This window comes from Orbicella faveolata, unplaced genomic scaffold (assembly GCF_042242905.1).
Source record: "Orbicella faveolata isolate gen_17 unplaced genomic scaffold, um_ofav_v1 contig_12, whole genome shotgun sequence".
Classification (NCBI taxonomy): Eukaryota; Metazoa; Cnidaria; class Anthozoa; order Scleractinia; family Merulinidae; genus Orbicella; species Orbicella faveolata.
In genome coordinates, this window is record NW_028301539.1 from 12100001 (window position 1) to 12123306 (window position 23306).

At 37.7% G+C, this 23306-nt stretch overlaps 2 protein-coding genes and 2 long non-coding RNA genes across 5 annotated transcripts in view; 2 read left to right on the plus strand and 2 right to left on the minus strand.

Annotated features, from left to right (window-relative positions):
• LOC110061520 (ceramide-1-phosphate transfer protein-like) overlaps positions 1-616 on the plus strand; it is a 903-nt gene extending 287 nt beyond the window's left edge. Inside the window, exon 1 of the mRNA XM_020768355.2 lies at positions 1-616. This exon is cut by the window's left edge and continues 287 nt beyond it. Within this exon, the coding sequence (XP_020624014.2) occupies positions 1-491 (491 nt within the window). The 3' untranslated portion in view covers positions 492-616.
• A 2051-nt stretch (positions 617-2667) lies between these two features.
• Positions 2668-4591, minus strand: LOC149116681 (uncharacterized). The gene is made up of 2 exons (XR_016205443.1): positions 4251-4591; positions 2668-3793 (listed from the first exon to the last, which is right to left on the minus strand). It is a non-coding gene; the product is annotated as an uncharacterized LOC149116681 (long non-coding RNA).
• Positions 4592-4748: 157 nt separating this feature from the next.
• On the plus strand, positions 4749-7417 carry LOC149116682 (uncharacterized). Its single transcript, XR_016205442.1, has 2 exons — positions 4749-4857; positions 5637-7417. It is a non-coding gene; the product is annotated as an uncharacterized LOC149116682 (long non-coding RNA).
• Positions 7418-7892: 475 nt separating this feature from the next.
• Positions 7893-18745, minus strand: LOC110061517 (uncharacterized). 2 transcript variants are annotated; one of them, XM_089282437.1, is made up of 8 exons: positions 18620-18745; positions 18380-18441; positions 17923-18094; positions 17657-17779; positions 13976-14077; positions 11407-11481; positions 11251-11322; positions 7893-9045 (listed from the first exon to the last, which is right to left on the minus strand). In XM_089282437.1, exons 2-8 carry the CDS (start codon positions 18425-18427, stop codon positions 8612-8614), a joined length of 1026 nt encoding a protein of 341 aa, XP_089138563.1. In that variant the 5' UTR covers positions 18428-18441; positions 18620-18745; the 3' UTR covers positions 7893-8611. The 2 variants fall into 2 exon arrangements, with proteins under 2 accessions (XP_089138563.1, XP_089138562.1); XM_089282436.1 differs by having other exon boundaries at positions 13826-14077.
• Between the last annotated feature and the right edge of the window lie 4561 nt (positions 18746-23306).

Below are 23306 nucleotides of genomic sequence, written 5' to 3' on the forward strand. Positions count from 1 at the left end.
GATTCATTACATCAGACGTCAGAGAAAAAATTGGAATCCTTCAAGAGCACCGCAAATCAGAAGTCGGCGATAAGTACGTTTTAGTGCAGTCAATGTTCGAGTTTGAAATTGCCAATGATTTAACCCAGAAGAAAACGCGTCCTCTGTCTGGCTCAAGGACACTTTTAAGGTTACACCGTGCTTTAGCGTTTACAGTGCTTTTCATGGAGAAGTTGAGCGAGTCATCGGACAACGATTCTTCTTCATCCATGGCTTCAGATGCTTATAAGCAGTCCTTGGAAATATTCCACCCATGGTTAATCCGAAAAGCAGCCTTGTGGGCCATGTATACCCTGCCTAGTGTCGGAGATTTAACCAAGAAAATATCAGCACCAAATATGGATAGAGAAGACGCAAAGCGATTGTTGAAGGAGGTTACAGAGGTGATAAAACCTGTTTATGATATCACTGAGGAACTTTACTCTAAACATGATCTTCATGGACTTCCTTGATCTTTAAGTGTCCTCTATTGTAGTGGAAATTCAATTAAGTTAATTGATTATAGATATTAATATATAATAATAGTCTTGTAGATTAAACTTTGAAGTACCATTTAATAAAAGCATTTAAGTGTCAATAGTACTCCCCATTTGCTTTGGTTTTGCATCACTAGCCTAAGGGGCTCTTTACACGAGCCTGGGTTGATTTTTAGACCAGATTGAAAATACCGTTGAGTGCTAAAACTAAACAGTTTTATGAACAGTCTGCAAAAGCATGTGGTTTGCTTTGAGCCTGACCCGAACACCTTATGAACACCTTGGACTTGCAGTAAATGATTGCCAATGATTTTTACAAAGGTGTGAAAAAAGTTCACATTCATGATGTTCTCTTAGCCTATGATACCATGATCAAAAACAAAAACTCAGCCCTGGGCTTACATTTGTTCAAAAATAATGAGAACAAGAAGGTATGATCATAAGGCCTTTTGTTAAGGGTTCATCTCTTCTTAAGAAAGGTTATCAGCATGACCTTTCAGCATTCACTTGGCAAATTCTCATAAGTTTACTTTATCCATACTCAATAACAAGGGTCCTTTTGATGTAATTTTTGAAATAATATTACTTGCATCATTCATTAAACCCTTAGGTTTTCTATGCTGAATATAAAAGTCTCTGATCAAAACTGATCAAAGCATTGTTGTCTCTGATCAAAGTATTATTTTTCTTAAATAAAGGCACAAGTCTCCAGTTCTCACAAGATATTTCTATTAATCTTTCAAACTCTCTGAAAATGTCTTTTCTCATTGCTATGCACCTTTGACCTATTGATGTCAGACCTTAGGGGCACTTTATCTCCCTTCCCACCTCCATATTAGGAACTGTACCTCTTGAGGTGAGGGCATTTAGTTTTTAGTCAGAACTTTATTTGAAAACAGATGTCACCTTTTTGAAATGAACTTCTGTTCCTGAGAGGTCTGCTAAGATTGCACTGAGAAATCACTTCATTCTGCAGGGTTTGAATGTTATCTAAAAGTTCAGTAAACATTTTCACTTGTGATTTTATGTACAAAGTGTAAAATGAAAATTGATGGAAGCAAAACTATATTGTAGCTAAGTTAGCTCCTTTTTCATAACAGCTACTGTTGCAGAATAGATCATAAAATGCAATTCGGTTTCCTGTTTGGCTCATTAATCTTGTAGGGTTCTCTAAATATTGAAATTTGAATATTAAGATATATAATTATATAAAATTGAACAGATGTAATGTGATACGAGGTAATAAGTTCAGACATGTATATGCCTTAAGCCTTGTTTGGGTAATTTGAAGTTTGGCTCAAGTCAAAGGGCAGAGAAACATCAGACACAAAGATTGTGCGACAGTGTCAACCTTGTCATCATGTCTATTTTTGGCCAGGAACGTCTGAATAAAGATTTATTCAACCAGATCGGATTGGATCAGTGATCAGCAAATTTACAGAAGGTAGAGTGGGCAGCTGGCCTGCTTTTCCAGGAATATTTCAGGGTCTTGAATTTCTTATAAGTTGTCAAGCCTCCACATAGTTGTGTTCTTAACCAAACTTCTACAGCATCATGTTTCTGAATTCCCTGGAATTTGCTAGAGTGGACCCTTTTTCTTTGTTCATGGTGTTGCAAAGTTAACAAGCATTGTCCGAGGAGTTAACTTACAGCATTCAGCAGCTGCAGTCTCTGCCATTATTCCCCTGTGAAATAAATTCCCAGTAGTCTGGGAATTCCTAGGAATTCCTAGGAATTCCTAGGAATTCCAAGTTATTCCAAGACATGCAAATTGTGCTTTATCCAAGACCTTGGAATTTCTGGGAATATTTGAGAATAGTAGAAGTATGACTGGGAATTATTGGGAATTCCTAGGAATTCCAAGTTATTCCAAGCCATGCAAATTATGCTTAATCCAAGACCTTGGAATTTCTGGGAATATTTGGGAATAGTGAAAAGTACGACTGGGAATTATTGGGAATTCCTAGGAACTCCTATTATTTCCCAGACTGTTTTAAAAAATGTGTTTGGAATATCCAGGAATTTCTGGGAATAGCTAAAACACATGAAATATTGTTGGAAATTTCTATAAATTTCCCAAATTTTGTCGAAATTAAAGATGAACTCAGTGCATGAATCAGTTTCCGTGAATTAGTAAAAATCAACACAATCATTTCTCTGGAGTTCCATACCTTTTTATTGTTGTCAAGCTCCAAGATAATTATTTCCAAACAAATGTACATTAATTCCAGTTTAAGTCTGACAACTCAACATAAAACTATAGCACTGATAACATTGCTTTTTAGATCCAACATGATTTGTTAGTGTATACGTGCCTGTATGGACCCTTAAATCAAACACCCAGCGTTAAACTGATAGAAAAATGGATGCTCTTAGATTTGATAAATAGATTAAGCAAAAAAATTCTGTCAGCATAAATGAATATATATTATTTACAATTTCAATAAAACCAAAAGTATATATATGCATGTATATATTTAATATAATTGAAGATTCACACACATACCCATCACAGCCCACTGTTGAACAATTTTTGACTTGATCCTTTATGACTTTAAGAAAAAGAAGAAGACATCTCTAACAGATGTCATAAATGAAAAGCTCACAGTTTCCACACACTTGCTGTACATTTGTAAAACTGTACTGTGACATTCTCTGGACAAATTACCGGTAGTTTCATTAAAACAAGGATATCTTTAAGAGCCTCTCATTGTTATACAATGTCTTGAAATTAAGGCCAGAATAGCCATACAGGCATAATCTTTGGCAGAAAAATTAATGTTTTTTCTTGGGAACCATCAGTTTCACTTTCACCAGGAGAATCCAGTGAATGGCCATCTGAGTGTCAGAGTGCTCAATTTCTTCAGAGGAGTCGGAACTGAAACTTCAACATCATTACCTGAATCACTGTCTGTGGACAAATCTGAGTTGTTGTGTATTACATCAATTGGTATTTCTGTAGTCTTTTCAGGTATAGGCAACTCGGTTTCATCAAATGCTTCTGTGAAGCTTCAATTCTTGCATAAAGGTTCACTCCATAATCCATCAAAGTCATCCACAACATTTTTGCCAACAGCCATCTCACTCAGGTGAGCTGAAAACTCTGAGGTGTTCTGTTCATGGTGCTGGAAATGATCTCCAGGAAAAAGGGATGCAAGAGAGGGAGATGACGTCAACTGGCCTGTGAAGACTGCTTTAAGCGATTTATGTGGTCGTATCTTGTAGATTTTGGTATGGGTATAGTGGGATCATCAATATGTTTCTTGTATTTCCTTGTCCTTGCGGTCATTTTAATTCATGACACAACAAAATCAAAAGAATAAAAAAGATTATGAGTCAGTGAGAAACAAATAAATAAGTGACATAAATAAATGACAATGCAAATAAAAAAACCCAACATCTTGATGTATTGAAAAGACTATAGATCTCATATCATGTTAATCCTTATAAATAATTCAAAGGAAAAAATGACAAGCATTGCAAATTTATACTTGCTGCATTGTGCTGACTAGGTGTTGAAACACGTGGGCTCTCATAATAGAGTTGGTCGACTAATACAACAAGCTTAAGCTTATTTCGCAGAATTTATCTCGTTTCCTCAGGTCGATCTGAAACCTTTTAGGTGAATTTCGGCCTTTGGGGTTTTTAAAGAGCACACAATGCATTGCTTAGTTTGATTTATTTACAATTATAGCTTATCATAACAGAAAATCCATATAAAATTGGATTCCTTACCTTTGCAGCTGTGAACTTGATTTAAGTGCCTCACGATCCTTTGTTATCTTGACAACCATCGAGAACAGATCAACCAGTGAAAGTACGTTCTATTTTCCTCCTTGATTTCTTCGTAAAAAGTTTGCGTAGTTTTTTCCTTTTGAAGCAAGACCCATCTTTCAGAAGACCACCAAAACAGCGTGGAAAGGGAAACAGACTTGCCATCGAAAGCGGCTGGTCCGGCAACCTCGTTGCCAGTCTCTCTCTCCTTCTGCTCTAGTTTCCATTTTCTCCTCAACTGATCAACTGAACCAATCACAGCACGCGAATTTTCACGTGACTATTCTGGTGAACGTGACAAAGATCGCGTTATTCATTCTCTTTTGGCGCCCATCTTTGAATTCAGCGTTAACGGTTGATCGCTCGTGCGTTTTAGTAGATTTCACTTCCAGAATTATATCAAAATGGTTTTTGCTGCGGTCCTGTGACCAGAAGAAAACAGCGTGAGTGTCATTAACGAGAAACAAGTTATTCTTGGCGAAGATTTGGAGCTAAAAGAAAGTCTTACTGTGGATGTTTCAACGAGAAAAAATTCAAAGGGCAGATTAGCCGTATACAAAATTATTTGGTGAGTAATCGAATTCAAGTAACCTTATATTATGCAACGTAAATTCTTGTATTTAGACAAAAGCTTTTGAATGAACTTTATCATCACGAATCATACACGAGTGGGTCACTCAGTCATGGCATGAAATGAATTCTGGCTAAAGCAAAGTTCAAACAATTTAGGTTGCCCAGAGTGCGGACCTAAACAAATTGATTTGCGAGTAACAAGTCGTTTCTCTCGCCTCACTTGTTCAAACGAAATAAATATAGCAGTTCTCTCCGATCCCAGTCATAGTTCTTGACAAAAACTCCAACGAGGCAGCCACAGTGTGCATGAGTTTGATGTCTCGTGTGTGTTTCAGCCTGACTGTATGGCAATCCGTGTTGATCTTCAATTTTTGTCCATCTGTATATTCTTTTGTGTTTACTCTATTATTTACAGTGTAAATGTTCCTTTAATGTTTTAAGTGTCTTTCTTAATATTTCTAATGTCTAAATTTGGCTAAAAACCGTGATATATATACAGTGTATCCTCCAATTCGAGAGTTGTTGATACACTTATAGAAGAAGGAAAACCTTGATTTAATCTACTGTAGGCTCAAGATTTATGTAACATATTTATCAATAGTATACAAGTACCTTCACAATTATCAAGTCTTCTCTTTTAACATTTCAACCAGCTTACAGTCAGGTCTTAATTAGCTGCATGTATTAAACTGTGAGCACATAAATATTTGGATCTCAGTCTTACAGTACCTCATATATATCGCAATGTAATGTATTCTTTTAATTTTGTTTTAGGTGTCATACAACAAAGATGAACATGAAGAGGCTAGCTGTTGACACCCTAATTACAGGGCAACAAAAGAAGCTGTGGAATCAACAGAAATAACTGAACAGCAGCTAAGTTTGCCCAAACTCAGCCTTTTTTTAATTTTAAGGATTGTTTCAGTTTTGTTCTTATCATTGATTCCTTACATTCATGAAAATCCAGATTTGTTCCACATAATAACAATAATTTATAATGGTAATTGAACTGAGTGGAGTGCAATTTGGTCTGAAATCATACGCGTGATTTCAAGATCGAACGAGCGCGCAGCACGAGTTCGATTTGAAATCACAAGTATGATTTCAGACCAAAATTGCACGACATGAAGTTCAATTGCCACTTTATTAGATCCATTTTGAAATCGCACAATTTTATCACCTTAATTTTTTGCTTTTTGGTGTATTGTTCCAGAAAAGAAAAAGCGGAACCGGAAACACCTTTACGTCTCATTTAGTATGCAAAACGATGTCATGTGACGAAAGCTCATCCGAGCATGACAAAGAAACAAGCAGTTTTGAAGTCTGAACGAATATATGCTACTTCAGGTATAAAAGTTCAGTTCTCGTCGCCTGAATCAATGATGGAACGCCTTTCTTTATTGTGTGGTTGAGGCTGAGACTTTTCATTGGCTTTGGAGAACTAATTTGAAGGTGCATCCTGCGTAATTCTGCGATGGATTTCTTTTGAGTTGTGAAACTCCCTCGAGTGCACGATGCCCAGTGGATGGTACGTTTTTTTTTCTTTCATACTGTTTAATGGCATGATTTTAAGGGAGTCCAGCTCGTTATCATCTCCATTTCTTTTTGTGACCTCGGCGAAGGACTCAATACTCAGGACCTTGTCAAGTTCTTGCAGCGCCATTTGTTTCAAGATATTTCCAAGATGGCGGGACTTGCACCAGCTTCGCAAGACGTTCATTCATTCACTGTTTTGTGGAGCAGGGTGTATTTTGACTATGTTTATTCACAGCGACCGAGTTGAGCTCTTTTGTTGCTTCGTTTGAAACTACCGGAAACCTGGAAACCTCTACCTACTTGAGATGGCTCTGAATTTGTTGTTGTGTGGTTTTCGTTTGTTTATGTTTTACTGAACTCGGCATCGTACGGATCTTGAGCAGATGTTGAAGAAAAATCGCCAAAATATTCGTCAAAATGGACACTGAAAGCTGGAAACTTCCATTAAAGTAGGTCTTCAGCCTGAGGGAGCTCATAATCATCATTCAGAAACTGTAATTAATTAAATTCGTCAACTTTTTTTGGAAAAACAACAATAACAACAAAGTTTGGCAATACTACATGTAGTTGCAAAATTCTCCACACAATGGGTTTTTGCCTTTCATTTTCCTGAAATTTTGATTACTTTAAACTAATCTTGAAATCTGATTGGTTGGTTTGTTTTACTGTCCCATTCTCATTGGCTGAGAAAAAGATGCGATTTAGAGCAAAAAATAGTGCGATTCATGAATAAATCGCACCACTGAGAGCCAATCAGATTGCAAGGATAACCAGTGATTTCAAAATGGATTTAATAAAAGCTAAAACCTTGTGTATGGAAAATTGTTGGATTTGTAAACCAAAAAAGTAAGTAAATTATCTGAAAAAGTTCTCCTTTTATCAAACATGTAAAAGTTTGACCTTCATATCTGTTTTCAGTTTTACTTTTGATTCTTGATGTAATGAAAAAGAAACAGGATGATTATTCTTATGTTTAAATTCATGAGAGCCAATGTAATAAACCATTCATTTAAAACCTGTTTGATGTGATATCAGTGACTTCATTTGTTATTTTAATGCTAGGCATTTATCATCAAAATTTTGTCTGGCCTACAAATGATACAAAATTCCCAGTTTTTCTCAGATTTTCCCAAAAATTCCAGCCAGTTATTATTCTCAAAAAATCCTACAAATTCCAAGTTATTCTCAGAAATTCCTAGGAATTTTTGGGAATTTTAAGGAATTTTCAAGGTGAGTATATTTCAGTTGGAATTCCTAGGAATTCCTAGGAATTCCAAATCAGCTCTATGTAAACTTGGAATTCCTTGGAATTCCTAGGAATTCCGAGTCCGAATTACCGTGAAAATTCACACCTTAGATTCCTAGGAATTCCTAGGAATTTTTTCCTAGGAATTCTTAGGAAATTCCTAGGAATTCCTAGGAATTCTTAAAGTCATCTCACAAGGGTTTGGTTCATCAAATAGAAGAGTTATGTAACAAATGAAATAAGAAAACTTGTCTTGCACAAGCACATTTTATTTCATTCAACCTTTAGCAGAGCTTAACAATTTTTGACTTACTGGAACAAAAAGCTACCTGCCTCATAGCAAACTCAGCTCTTACATTGTAACTGTGTAACATATTATATCAATATATCAAGCTACCTTGTAGCAAATATTATTAGCAAACTTCCAAATGTTGATGCAACACATGTCGCTTCAACCTCTAGGAAAACTGATTTTTATTGATATACATATTTGTAATCTACACAGCTTTTCTGTTAATGTAACAGAATTTACGGCAAACTACTTCAAACTACTTTGCATGCATTGAACACTGAAGGTATTTCATAATAACAAACACACTGAGTGCATCATACAGCTTACATTAATAACTGTAAACCACCATTATAATATAGGGTCACTAAAAGCTTTAATTTGATTTTGATATTCTCACATTTTTAGCTTGATGTTAGTACTTAGTGGTTCATACACAGTATGCATAATACGATAACTTTCAATGAAAATTTTACAACCCTACAAATTTGTTATCCCCAGAAGAATTTCATTGAATGATTACATAATTTTCTTCTAAAAGTTTTCTTGGACAAATCGATACGATTTATTCAGTGGCTACTGCCAAAAGACTGCTTGATACAAGCTACAAAGAACATTACCGAAGTAACACAACTGAACGTAACTTACTGTAACGTTTTGGGTCTCAACAGAAATTAACTAGTAAAGCACACTGAAATCAAGCGATCCGGCAAACAAGCAATCTTCAACTGAAGACGCAACCACCAAATCTTCAACTTCAGGTGACATTATAGCTTCTCCGTGCACTGAATCTTCCACAAATTCTTCACACTTTATTTTCATTGGATCATAGCCCAGTATTTTTGGTATATCACACAAAAAACGGTAGACATATCTTTTTCCATGAACCTTCTCAATGACTGAATTGCCATAGTAGTAGCGGATACCACGGCTCAACTTTTCGTAGTTCATGGTGGGCTTGTTCTTCTTCTTCCCCCACATCTTTGCCACAGTTGAGGGCTGCAGTATTTTAAATTCATAGTCCTCTTCCTGTGTCCACTTGATCAGTTTTGTACACTCAGGTGAGGTGACCAGCTCCAGTAAGAACTGCCACAGTTGGATTGGCCCATCACCTGGCACATGGCAAAAAAAAAAATTTAGATAAAAAGTTTTAAATTATTTATGGCACACAACACTAAGTTGATATCTTTGAGATTTATACCTGGCAAGTGCAGAACACAAATTACAGCCATATTTCAATGTAAACAAGACGCATGTCTGCGTGAACTCCAGCTTTTTTAGAACAAACGACACTTTCACGTCGTTTACACCTCACATTCCTTGTGAACTAGCAAAGTTGACTCTGCAAAAATTGGGAATTGCAGGGTTTTTTTGGGTTTTTGGTTTTTTTCTTTTTTCAGCCCATTGATGCCTGCATAAAATTGCACGTGACCCACCCCTAATATTAATTCCCTGGCATTTTTTTGAAATATTTCAGAGCAAGCGTAAGCACAAAAATAAACCATATGGGCAGTATTCAAGACACCGCTTATTTAAAGTTGAATAAATGAAGGGCCAAAATATTAAAACAAAATCAACAAAAAGAGCTCAACTTGATGTGTAAAACTAAAACTAATAAGAAAATAAGAAATTATAAGCTTATTTTTCTCCGCTGCGCGACAAAAAATGAGAAAATTGAATACGCTAAAATGAGTTAATTATTGACTTCGGAGGACAAAACAAAACCAAATACAAAAGAATTTCCATTTGAGAAAACACCAGAAAATAAAAGCGAAAAGCACGTGTAAAAACCAATTTAAAAACATGAAATCTGATTATTTCTTCCCCATGCGACGAAATAATACAGCGCAGAAGAAAGATGAAAGTTGTAAGTCAACAAGCCAATTATTTTGAGATAAATCGTATGTCAACACAGGTGGCACACATTATGCTGTTGGCAACTGCGTTACAATTTTAGCTGTTTATAAGACAATGTATGAGAATGCTTTGAAAATTCCTCTAAATGATACAGGTAGAAAGGACCTCCTGTGATGTCAACTGTGTTAAATTAGTACCCACTTAGTTCTTTTCTCAGGAATTCTGTAGTTGCTGAATAAAACTCCAAAAAATATATTTGAACGAAGTGAATAAACTAAACAAACAAACTGCGGAGGTCGCCGTAAATTTTATATGCAGAAATCCAACATGTAAAAATACTGTTCGCTTTTAAAAATTCCCAAATAAAGGCAACCAAATGAAAGAAACGTGACGGGAAGTTCAATAACAATACACTTTTATCCACGACGAGGCAAAAAAAACCTTATCTAAAAGCAAAAAATTTTCAAAATTTCGCAGACAAGCTTTCCAGCATGACAGCATGTTCAAATTAATTCCTCACTCTAGTTTATAATGCCGACGACTTTTGCAGGCATTTTATCGGCCGTGGGTTTACCAATCATTCTAAAAGTGGAATGCAACTTTGAATTAATACTGTACATTGCAATCTTTGTTTTCTTAAGTCCAGGAAGGTGCTTTGAATCCGTGTATTCAAAACGTACTTGAAAACGCTCCGATCATTGTGTTTTTGCATCAGTTAAAGGAAAGAAAATTCTTCACCAGAAAGGTTTGAACATTCTGTACAACTTCATCTTCCATTCTTGGGCCACCTAAACATTTACTTGTGTTTTTCCTTTCCATTTTAAGTCCCGAAGGACGTCCCGAAGAAGTGTATTTGTTGTCCCTGGAGGCTGTGCTCCTTTTGGTCAGCAGCATAATGTCGTGCGTGCATGTTAAGGACTTGACTGCGATTTGCGACTGAACAAAAAAAACATGAAGCCAGAATTTCATCTCGGGCGTTTCCTTTGGAAAGTCCGAATAATAAATCAAGGACACAAAGAGGCATGTCAAAATTTGTCCATATTTAAGCCAGGTTCTCATATCCCACCGACCTGTCGCCGGTTGCAACTGACAACGTTCTGTGATCTGTTCCAGTGGGTCCCTGGCACATCTGCGATGGATCGCCAATGTACTCAAATTAGCATATGAAACTGTGGGGAAAATCGAGTTGTTACATCATACATTGCATCTGCAGATGATGTCGACATAAAGTATTTTCATTGCTGACAGCTGCCAACTTGCCTGCTAAGTTGAACTTGGCTCAACTTTGCAGTCAACGCCTGAGACAGATTATGATTTGGCAATAAATGTTCACATATGCTGTAATGGTGTCCCAGGCCATGCTGGTGGCTAATGTCCCAGGTATGTCGGCGGCATATGAGAACCAGGCTTTAGTCTCTTTGCCTGTCAACAAACAAATTTGCACTACTTGTTGCACTGACCTCGATATTTGACAAGTGGCCTTGGCCCACGCTTTCTTCGTTTTATTGGCTTTTGTGTTGTAACTGGTGTTTCTGTAAGTAATAATAAAGCAATTGAAATCTAAGAAAAGGATAAAAAATGTATTTTTGTGAAAGTTCCTCACATTTTAATGTTACCTTGTTTAACAATCTGTTTTTCAGTTTCTGCTGGTAATGAGGGAGACTCTGAAGAATTCATGCTTTCCAATAATTCTAGAAGAAAAGTAAAAATATGATGTACATTTTGACAACATGAAAATAGCCCCATAAAATTCAGACTTAACCTATGAATAATCAGCACCTATTTTCTCCATGCAATTTAAATATAAATTTGTCAAGAGTGAATAAAACAATACTGGATATGGTCTACACTGTCTTCTACAGAAAACTAAACAATTGGGTGATTCCAGAAAATATCCATACCATACCACAGGCGGTATCTTGAAATTCCAAGGAAGAGGGGGGGTGGCTCTTGGACTGGAATGCAGAAGGCATGGGAGCGTGGGGGGGGGGGGGGGTAACACAGTTGGGAATTCCAAACACATGGGGGTTTCAGCTCTGAATTTCCAGAGGGGGAAACATGGTTAAGGCTCAAAAGCTTCCCTTGAAATCGCTGATTTGATAATTTTTCCAGTTTCTAAATCAAGCATGAACCGACCATGGAATTGAAGCTGGATAAAGATCAACCAGGCAGGTGTTAGCCTTCATGTGGATGAGCAAGCGGATGGGTTCTGCAGCAAGCTCCACATTGAAGAGGCTTTAAAGTTGATGAATTAAGTCGACAGATACAAGTCTGTGTTTCTTTCCAATCTAAAATTGTTGATTGACAATCTTGTTGTGTGCCAAAAACTCGCACCAGTTTCTTGTTTCCAAATGGAATGCCTGACAGATTTGTAGGCTGCATTACAAGTGCTCAACAGTTACTCAATGAACAGAATTTTCAATATGGCGGGTGACTGCCAGCACATTGTGAACTTTACATTTGTCTTCCACTTGTATCATTATGATCTACTCTCCTGAAAATATGAAGCTAATGAACTGAAAACAAAAAAGTTTTATTTGCTGGTAAGCAACTTAAAGATAACACTTAGATGGGAAAGCTACGATGAACTTTATCAAATGTTTATAACAAACTTGAGTTGTTTTTTTGCTTGAACAAAAATTGAGAGCAAAATTTTCTTGGATGGGGGAAAAAGTGCAAGTTTCCCTTTCGTTAGAAGTTTTAGGCAGTCAAATAAGAATCCCAAAGGGTCTTAAACAAACAACTGGAAATTCCGGAGGGGAGGAAAGGTTAACGCTTTTGGAATTCAGAGGGCATGGGAGGTAGAGTATTTTGGAATTTCCAAAGTCAAGGGTGTGGGGGGGGGGGGGTTTAAAATATTCATGCCACCCGTGGTAGGGTATGGATATTGTGTGGTTCCAGAAAATATTCCCACCCCCACCATGGAGGGAATTGGAAATTCTGGATGGATGAAGGGTCAAAGACCCAGGAAATTCCAGAGGGGAGGGGGTTTGGATGGTCAATTTAGTTTCCAGATGTCCTTTAATTCAATACAGATTTAAGTATCAATCTAGATGTTCAAAAATCCTTTCTTACCTACTAAGTAGATCTTTCACATGGAAAAATAGTAGCTTGAATACTTGTATTTGAATTGCATTATATTTGAAATAAATTTTCTCTCTTCAAAAATCTCTTTGGAAGCTATTACAAGTGCGAAGAACGAGCTGTTGCATGGAAATGGCTGCCATTACTTCTTACCAGTCTACATGGAGTCATCTCAAGGACCGAGGAGCACTGGTGGCTAGCTTAGTTTGTTTTTGCATTGGTTTTGGAGGCTGCCAAGTGGCAGTCGATTTCTTTCGTGAAAATTAGCTTCTTTATAAAGGTAGAGATGATGTTACGATTTCACAAACTTGAAAATTTCTTATTCATGTTTACCTCTGTCTATTTGTATGTAAATTGGCTTTCGTCGCGAGTGTGTTAGCGATTGTGTTCACGATAAAAGTATGGTGTCAGTTTCATCCACATTCATCTTATCAGTCCTTCAACCAAAATTGTACCACATCTACAACGGGACTTAGTTGTATAGGAAGGTAATTTGACAAGCTACCATTTTATTTATTTTTTAAAGCATGTTTAAACAAATTGCTGTATGCTTTCTTTGTGTGTATCTTCAGATGTTACAGTCAATCAAGAATACACAGCAGTGATGTGCAATGCAAACAGCTAAGTGTTTGGAGTGTTTACTTTAACTTTTAACACACTTTCTTGCCAAAACTATTTTTTTCCAGACGATATGGGGGTGTACATGATACTCGTGGAAATTCCAGAGGGGTGGGGCATTATTTTTGTGTTCAAAAATTGCAAATTCCGGGGAGGACCGGAGGCTTACGTGAAATTCTCTCCTTGGTGGGGGTATGGATATTTTCTGGAACTACACATTTTCTGGGATCACACATTTTTACAAACAAAATTCTTAAGAGTATGATTACATAATAATTACATAATAGCTACAAACTGAGGTGTAGTGGTAATCATTTCATGAGTTTCACCAACCATCGATGTATTCAAGATCGTCACTGATGTCACTTTGTATGCCCTCATCTGTGCTGCAACCAGCGTCACTGATGGCTGGGCTCTGAGGGCCTGGGCTAGTACCAGATAAATGGTACACTGAATCACCACAAACTGAGGACGGTACTTCACCTTTTGTGACAAGTGCCATAGTGTCAGGTAGCCATGGCGTACTGTTGGATGCAGCATCCAGCAGGTTGTACAGGACTGTGGGATCTGGCAGTTGATCAATATCTACATATGGTGGGAATATCATATTACATTTAACCCACGCCATGGAAAACACAGCCACTCAAATTACAGGAAAGCCATCATATACTCAGTGGTGTCACCCAAACTTCCCATCATGCATTGCCCAAATGTCTTATTGATGGTGTTGGTTATTCTGTGGCACAGTATAAGAGGAGAGTGTATGTACAAGGAAAACACAAGTAACAAATGGGATAATTGCGAGAAAGTGTTTGCACAACTAGTATGTCCTGGTATGTGCAACTTAAAAATTATATATTACGTTTCTATTATTCAAACATACGTATATTAGTGTTCTGTTATAGCTCATTTGTGACCCTATTTTGGAAAAGGCGGTTAAAGGTGAATTGTCAAAATGGCGTTTAAATGCCTTAAAACGAAAGTGTTTAAACCCATTTAAACGCTTTGGATACATGCTTAAACACTATTTCTGTGCATTTAAACACCAGTGCAAAATTTTCTCTGTTTAATTCTCCGATAATTATGTTGTGGTTAGTTTACGAAGCTTTTTGCGAATGAAATTTGCTCATAAATTAGAGGTATTGTTGTGTTGGATTGTGACAAGCGATGTTTCCGATTAAATTAAATTTTCCTCTATTGTGGCTGGAAGAAACTGAACAGATTTGCAACTATATATGGTTCGTGTTTGTGTTTGACAAATTTGATCTGCATTCGAGACGTTGGCTGCAATTGAAAAAGACATTACAAGTTCATTCTCATCAAGATTTTTAAATGAAGGAAAAGCTAAAGAAAGAGATAAGCAATAACAAACGTGTTTTAGGCTAAAGGTTGCAAATTCCTTGATTCTATTTAGTAAACATACCACTTAAGATTTTCATCTCAGTTATCCAAAAAGAAAGGTATATATGTATATATGCAGCAAACATTTGTAACGGGCAGACTTCACCTTCGTCGCGTACATGTACATGTGCACTGTAATTTGACAAGAACGTATCGAGAGTGCGTGCGAACGATCACGAACCCGATTTCTGTCTCAACAATTGCCCATTTTTCAAGGGGAAAATGCAAGTTTCTCAATTCAGCCGAAGTTTTCCACAATTCTTTTGTGGAATGCAACCAGCTAAAACTGCACATTTTTGAGTAAAAGCTATTGGTAACTGGACGAAGAAGAATGGACGAGGAGAACTGGGGTGATAATTGAATTAATCCCGGCGGTTACTACATCTTCTGAATAATTTTGTGAATATAGGAGAAACTTTTTTTGTGGTGCATGAATTGCATGTTTTATTTTCCACGAATTGTGAAAGGAACTTTCTAATTTTTGTGAAACGTGATCTAGCCCTCCTGTTTACAACCGTCTTCGATGACCGCGTCGAAACAACTGGCGATTTCCTGGGCGTTTATTTCATGCCGCTTGCAAACATGAAGACACATTCTTCTTATGTGAGATATTAATTGTGGGAACAGGCAAATTTCATTGGTTAGTCGATTAATATGACCAGCTAAAACTGTTGAGTTTGCTTGGAGCAACAGAACAACATAGTAACTGAGAGACAGCAATGCAATGCAACACGGGTAGGCGATCCAAATCAACTTTGATGGATACAGAGTTTGTTTTCGTGTGCTGACAGCTTGCAACGCTGCTTGAAATAGTAAACTTCTTTCAAATAGAAATAACTATGGTTCTCCTTCGCATTACAAACATTAAACTGTGAATAACAGTTTCGACCCTCTGTTTAACCGGGGAGAAGAATGAAATGTAGTTAATATTTGAAACTCGAGACACTTATCTGTTGCCGCGCATGAATTGAATCGATCACACGGAGAAACGGCCGTCTCCGTGTGATGCAAATACTTCACAAGACAACCAAAGAAAGACACAAACACACAGGTAAATCATTTAGTTTTATGCCATAAATATGAACAGGCTAATTAAAGCAAAGGTTTCCAAAATAGGGTCACATTTGTTAGTAAAAGTGTCTGACTAGTGTCGAGTCTGGTTAATACATTTGATGACAGGCATAAACACATGCTTTAATGTAATCAATTCATAACAGCTAACTGAACTCTAACTACCTACTACTACCAGTCAGCAGTCTTCCCTTTTCATCCTCCCCTTTCTTAACTCAGTGCATGGATTGTGGATTTTTGCAGTAAATCGAGCGGATTCCTGGATTTTGCAAACACAGAGGATCGTGGATCAACTGTGAATTTTGGCGCAGATTCCGGATTCTGTCTGTCTTAATGTTCGCATCTTAGGTCCTAAACGAGATTTGGATCATAGATCTTTCTTCATCCTTGGTCGGTATGTTAATGAGTTCATCCAAATTATTTCTTTTGTCCAATGAAGCTCATTTAAACAGTCATTGGAACTGTACTGTGTTATAGTCATCAAGCATGTTGCCATCTTTACTATTTGTGCAAAATTAACAATGACATTCACATTTACCAGTTTACTTTTAAACTTTTACACCTCTGTTTCTGGATGTGGTTGTGGTTTTGGATTTGAACAAAAAATATTGGCAGATCGACGGATGTGGCACAAAAAGGCACGGATCGGTGGATTTGCATACCCCTATTCACCCCCCTCCTAATAGCAAGATCTTGCTTCTGACACCATGTGGAGTCCGGTAAGGTGTAAAGACGACAGGCATAAACACAACATGCTATAATACAATCGATTAATACAGCTACCTGAACTCTGACCTCCTACTACTACAGGTCAGCAGTCTCTTAGGACTTCATGTTACTATGGCTAGTGAGCAGAAGGTCACATGTTTAGAAGGTCACATGTTTTACTTTTATAAGGTAGGAAATTTATTTAGTGAGCAGCCTGTGCAAAAGATCTGGTCAATTGAACAGCTTTCTTTTTTTCACTTTCATCCCACTAAGTTCAATTTGCAATATAACCCCTCACAACACTCTTGGGGGGCCTGAGATGGAATCCATCCATCAATCAGTTCATACCTGCTACAATCTCTCCGAATGTCTATCTACATGCATTCTCATAAATTTTATAGCTTTCTGACTATTTTGCTAAAAGACTCAGATGAATCCCTATCAAGTTCACTGCTCGACATAGCTGCTATCAATATAAGCCCCCACATACCGGTAACTTGCATGGCCCCAAATAAAACTTGTCTTTTAAACTATCAATGATAAATGGGGTTTTAAAGTATATAGTCTGCTCAACTATTAAATTTTCTGGTTGTGCGAGTAACAGAAAAATAATTTACTGTGTTTTAATACAAGACAAGTTTTGTTTGGGAACTAATCGAGTTATGTGTGGGCTAAACGACTTTGGGTTGAGGGCTAATTGACTTCTGACACTTCTGGTTGGGAGATTAAACTTGCTTGGGGCTACTCGACTTCAAGACTAAACGACCAGTGACCAAATTAAGCTAAAAGTTTTGGAGTGAAAATAAATTGCATTCCAGAGGTCCTTGAAAACAAAAGAGGCATATCCAGGAAGTCTTTGAAAGCAGGTACAAATTACAAGCTGATTAAAATAGGTTTCGAAACCTAATTTGCAAACCAAATTCAACGCGATTGGGATCTCTAAAACGGAAAAAAGAAAACAGAACGAAATTTTAGAGACTGTACCTTTGCGTTTCCCTTGATTGTCACTGAAAACCGGGCTGTCTGAAATACCATTAAAAAGAGCCTCCACGTCATCTCCGCCAAACCCGTACAGATCATCCAAAAACGACTTTTTAGGCTCGACAACTGCAAGTAGAACAAACAAAGTCTTCAATAAAAGCGACATCGCGAACATTTTCCGCTTTCGATTCTTGAGGAGTAAGTAACATGAATAATTTCGAAAGTGAAAGGTTTCAGTGCAGGTAGTTAAGCCCTTTTAGCGAGTTTACCTGGTTTCTTTGCTGTATGTAGTTTCTGATCCAAAAGTTTAATTCGGGGATGACACATCAAATGTTCAAATCCTGGCGCTGGGGCAGCTGCTGGTACAACAGCTTGATTCGCATGAAGAAGGCTCAAGTGTGTCATTTGCTCCATTTGGCACGTTGTCAGATAGTTGAACAACTGAAAGAAAAAGAAAAAAGTACAACTCGACCATCTGCCATAGCAAACAGGAAGTTTTAAGCATAACTTATGGAATCTCTCCGAGTTCGCGAGAGAAACTGTATTTTTTGCTTTTGAATAACATATTAGAACAAATGGCTTGGAAATATTTACACTTGGAACTGTGTTGTGAAAACGGGAGAGTAGCAACACCTTTTTAACGCCTTAGAATTAGCTAAAAGAAATTTTCACCTCGCCATGCTGAACGGAAGTTGTTAAGCAGCCAAAAACATTCTATGAACCCACCTCCATTTTATTGAGCAGAATCCTTCCAGAATTGAATGTATTCGCCATCTCATAAGATAATTCTAGAATAACACCATATATAAACATAAGAAATATATAGTGTGACCCTAATCCCTTCATACCAGCAAGTCTTGTGTTCGTTTTCCAAAGAGGAAGTCGAAATTTTGACGCTGCTGACCACCCAGTAAGGACAATATACACGGGAATCTTAGGCTAGAACCTTAAATATCTACAACGTACCTTTAACTTTAGCTATGAAGGGTATTCTCCGATAAAATTTTCTCGTTTCTGAAAGACAAGAACCTGCACCGACCGCACCGCAAAGACAAGTTCAATGTGAATGTAACTTTTTCCTTCTTTCGAGTTTTTGACATCAAAACCGAAATTTGATTGGCTATTCAGTGCAACCGATCGTGCCCAAGCCTTTGCGCGGCAACAGACGATAGGAGCGTTACTTGGGGGTGATCTGGATCAGGATCAGGGATCCAAGATCACTCGGATCATGGTGCATCAAAGGGACCGACGAATCCACTCTCGTCACGGATTCATCGTTTCCTTTGATGCACCATGATCCGAGTGATCTTGGATCAGTGATCCTGATCCAGATCACCCCAAAGGAACTCACTCAATATTCGTATTCTCGGTATTGGACTGGAACTAGTCTGGGACGCCTGGCGATGCCTGCGTTGTTATTCGCATTTGAAGAGACTCCAGCTGCGTGTACCTTAGTGCCAACCGTTTTCCTACGATGTGGGAAAACGGAATTCGAACTTCCAATTTCGTTTTTCGTTTAATCACGCGATCGGAAAAGGGAATTCGCGATTCCATTTTCGTTTTCCGTTCTCCTTCTACATTGAAAATGAAATTCCAACTTTTATTTTCGTTTTTCGTTTTCCCACAACTTTGGACAATAGCATTCTAATTGTCATTTCCTTTTTTCGTCTTTCGTTTTATAAGATATTGAAAAACGGAATTTGAACCTTGATTTCGTTTTCCGTTTCTCTGTTTTTGTCACTTTCTTATGTTACCTGAATTGGAAAAATATTGGCACTTCCTGTCGCTAACAATAGACCTGGGAACCACATCCTTGATGAAGTCTTTGTCCGCCGTTTTCTTACTGAGGAAAATAATAGTTATGAAGACCTTCTCGAGGTAATCAAGAAACGTTACCCGAATCTAAGGGGCTGCACAGTAGTTTGCTAAGTGTAAAAAGGTTTTTCAATTATCATGGTATCAAGAAGAGAAGGTCAGTTGCGGACTATAGAACAGTCGATATTCGGTTAGTGTAAAATGAGGACTGCGGACTGCAGACTGGGGTAAAATGCAGACTGAGGGTAAAAATGCAGACTGCAGACCAGGGGTAAAATGCAGACTGTAGACTTTTTAACTGAGTTGTGTTACCGTTTCCATCATTGAGAGCTAACCGTAAACAGGCAAACCGGAGCGTTATTTAAGCCAACCTGAGTGATATTCAGGCTAACCGGAGCATTGCAAACTTTCACTGCGATTAGCCTGAAAAACTGTTTCCGGTTAGAAATCGATAATGGAAATAACACCGTCGATATATACTTAAAAAGTCTGTAGTCTGTAGTTTGCAGTCTGCATTTTACCCTCAGTCTGCATTTTATTCCCGGTCTCCAGTCCGCAGTCTTCGTTTTACACTGACCGGTCGATATCGAAGTAGAAGGTGCCATATCGGAGGTTCGACGATATGTTCCAAATCGATCATGACAAACTTTTGTACCGAAACTTTTTGACCTTACAGTGGGACCTAAATAACCATGCATTTAATCCCGTGATTTGTGATAGTATACGCATAACTTCATTTCCTTGCCGATATCGATATCATGGTAGTCCTACTAAACAGAAGGCTTTTATCAACAGTCTGCGCGCTCGATACAGTTTGTAGCGGGCTGAAAAATTCGTAAATATTACTTTTCTATAAATATAGCGGCACAGTTTTTGTATGCTATTTGTTGAAATCAAAACTCCGTATGTACAGTCAGTGACATCATGTACAGTTAGCTACGACGTCCATTTTGAGGATCGTAAGAATGCGTGTACCTTAGTGCCAGCCGTTTTCCTACGACATGGGAAAACGAAATTCGAACTTCCAATTTCGTTTTTCGTTTACCCCAGCCATCGAAAAAGGGAATTCGAACTTTCAGTTTCGTTTTTCGTTTTCCTAATACATTGAAAACGAAATTGGAACTTCTATTTTCGTTTTTCGTTTTCCCATGACTTCGTAAAACCGAATTGCAGTTGTCATTTCCGTTTTTCATCTTCTATTTTCGTAAGACGTTGAAAAACGGAATTTGAACTTCGATTTTCGTTTTTCGTTTTCGTGTTCTATTATATTATCCCAAGACAGTAGCCTATTAAGCAGACGCTAGCGCTCTTTGGGCTTATATATATATTTTCCTATCTTACGATCCTCAAAATGGACGCAGCTATATTTATAGAAAAGTAATATTTACGAATTTTTCAGCCCACTACAAACCGTATCGAGCGAGCTGACTGTTAATAAAAGCCTTCTGTTTAATAGGACTACCACGATATCGATATCGGCTAGGAAATAAAATTATGCGTATACTATCACAAATCACCGAATTAAATGGTTATTTAGGTCCCACTGTAAAATCAAAAAGGTTCAGTACAAAGGCTTGTCATGATCAATTTGGAACATATATAGTCGAACCTCCGATATGGCACCTTCTAGTTCGATATCGACCAGTCAGTGTAAAACGAAGACTGCGGACTGGAGACCGGGGATAAAATGCAGACTAAAGGTAAAATGCAGACTGCAGACTGCAGACTACAGACCTTTTAATATATATCGTCGGTGTTATTTCCATGATATCCACTATTTCTAACCGGAAACAGGGTTGTTCAGGCTAATCGCAGTGAAAGTTTGCAATGCTCCGGTTAGCCTGAATATCACTCAGGTTGGCTTAAATAACGCTCCGGTTTGCCTGTTTACGGTTAGCTTTCAATGATGGAAACGGTAGCACGACTCAGTTAAAAAGTCTACAGTCTGCATTTTACCCCTGGTCTACATTTTACCTCACATGGTCCGCAGTCCGCAAGAAAAATGAATAAAAATAAACCTACCTCACCTCAGGTGTGTATTTCTTTGTTTCTATTGAGGTTCCTAGGCCGATTTATAACCATTTGGGTGGTTTTTAGTTCCACTGCTTTTCTAGCATGCTTTGCAGGCGTAGATGGGGAGGAGGGCACCCTCCTTCCATCCGCGCTCTGCCTCCCCTCTCCCTGTTTAACGCCTGCTACGCAAACTACTGCTCTTCCTTCATTCGGGAAGTGTACTCTCATATGAGAATGTGTTGCTGTGAAGGGTATGTGTTGTTTTACAGTTAATTAGTCTGAGATAGGGTATAGAAATCAGACAGTGTTGGTCTAGAATAGGGCATAATTTATCGGAAAAAGTGGCCTGTGTATAAATAATTTAGTCTGGAACAGGGTTCTTTACTCGGGGTTCTATGATAGAAACTAAAACTCGTAAGGGACTTTGTAAGATAGTGGTTAAGTTAGTGTATATGGCCTAAAACAGTCATAAAGTTTGTCAAAGTCTGAATTTGAATCCAGTATTTGACCAGGGGGATGGGAATTTGACCAAATGAAAATTCAAAATGTTGAATGCCTGGGGGGGTTACCAAGGGATGGTGGGATGTTGAAGTTATATATTGACTGGTACATAATCCTGTTGAATGTGACAAAAATTGCACTGTCTTAAGTCAGTTGGGATCCACTTAAAAAACCTCTTCTAAACACCCACCCCCTCCATCTCTAACAAACATATTTGTGGCATTCATTGATCATAACCAAAATAGCTGTGCATCAAATTTGAAGTCAGAAATGGAGAAGGAATGAAAAGGTGGTATCACAGTCCATTTTTTTAAAAAATTTATAAGATTTCTTTAAAACCCTGGTGCCAATCAGCCTACAAATGCTTCAAGTTTTTAGAACTTTTCCCCACCATTACATCTTGTACCAAAAATCAAAAGGCATTTTAAGCTTTGTCTTTCTTTCCCATACCATGACTCAATGGAACTAGTGAGACAATCTCAGATAGAGCAGAGCGCAATTGATAGCTCTGGCACGATAGTCCCATAAGTACCCACCCCTGCTCGGTTCACTTCCGGTTTGTGTCTACCTTGGTAGTTTGCTAGGGTTTTTCCCCTTAGCAGAGTGTATGTTTCAAGGTTGTATTTTTATTCAAGGTCCAAAAATTACGTACAAATTACTACTGGTGTTTTATGTTGATTTTCGTTCATTTTAAATTCAATAATACGTTGAAGCAGCAAACGTGACAATTTAGCTCTTCACGCCAACTTTGTAACTTGATACTTTTGTTTTCCTCGCACAGGCATGTAACATGAAACCCTTGTTTTCTCCAAAACACACGGAAGATGTGCTTGTTTTTTGGAGATAAATGAAAGAAAGTTAAATATCTGATGTAGTGATGAAGAAACGGAACAGAAACGATGTTGTTTTACTAAAAATACAAATTTTCCTATCACCGATGAATAAGAAATAATTTTATTATCAGATAGTCGCGAAATACCACTTTCTTTTTCTGTTGCCACCTTTGTTGTTAACAATAAAACAACTCAAAATTAACACACAACGATATTGATGGCTGAGAAGCGTTTCAACGAAAAGTATTGAAGATAAACAGCGCTACTTGGCCAATATGAATGAGTCTCCTTTAAGACTGATTAAATTAATTTGCGCTTTCATTAGGTGCCAGGGAGTCTGCTCAATATTTGAGCACTTTCCTGGTTTCTTTTGTCACAAATTTACAATTTGCGGAGTATTAAAGCCACTAACTTGGGAACTTTCTGGTCTGTCTTACAGACACAATTAAGGCAAGAAATAAACAAGCCGCTAAGGAGAAACAATACATTTG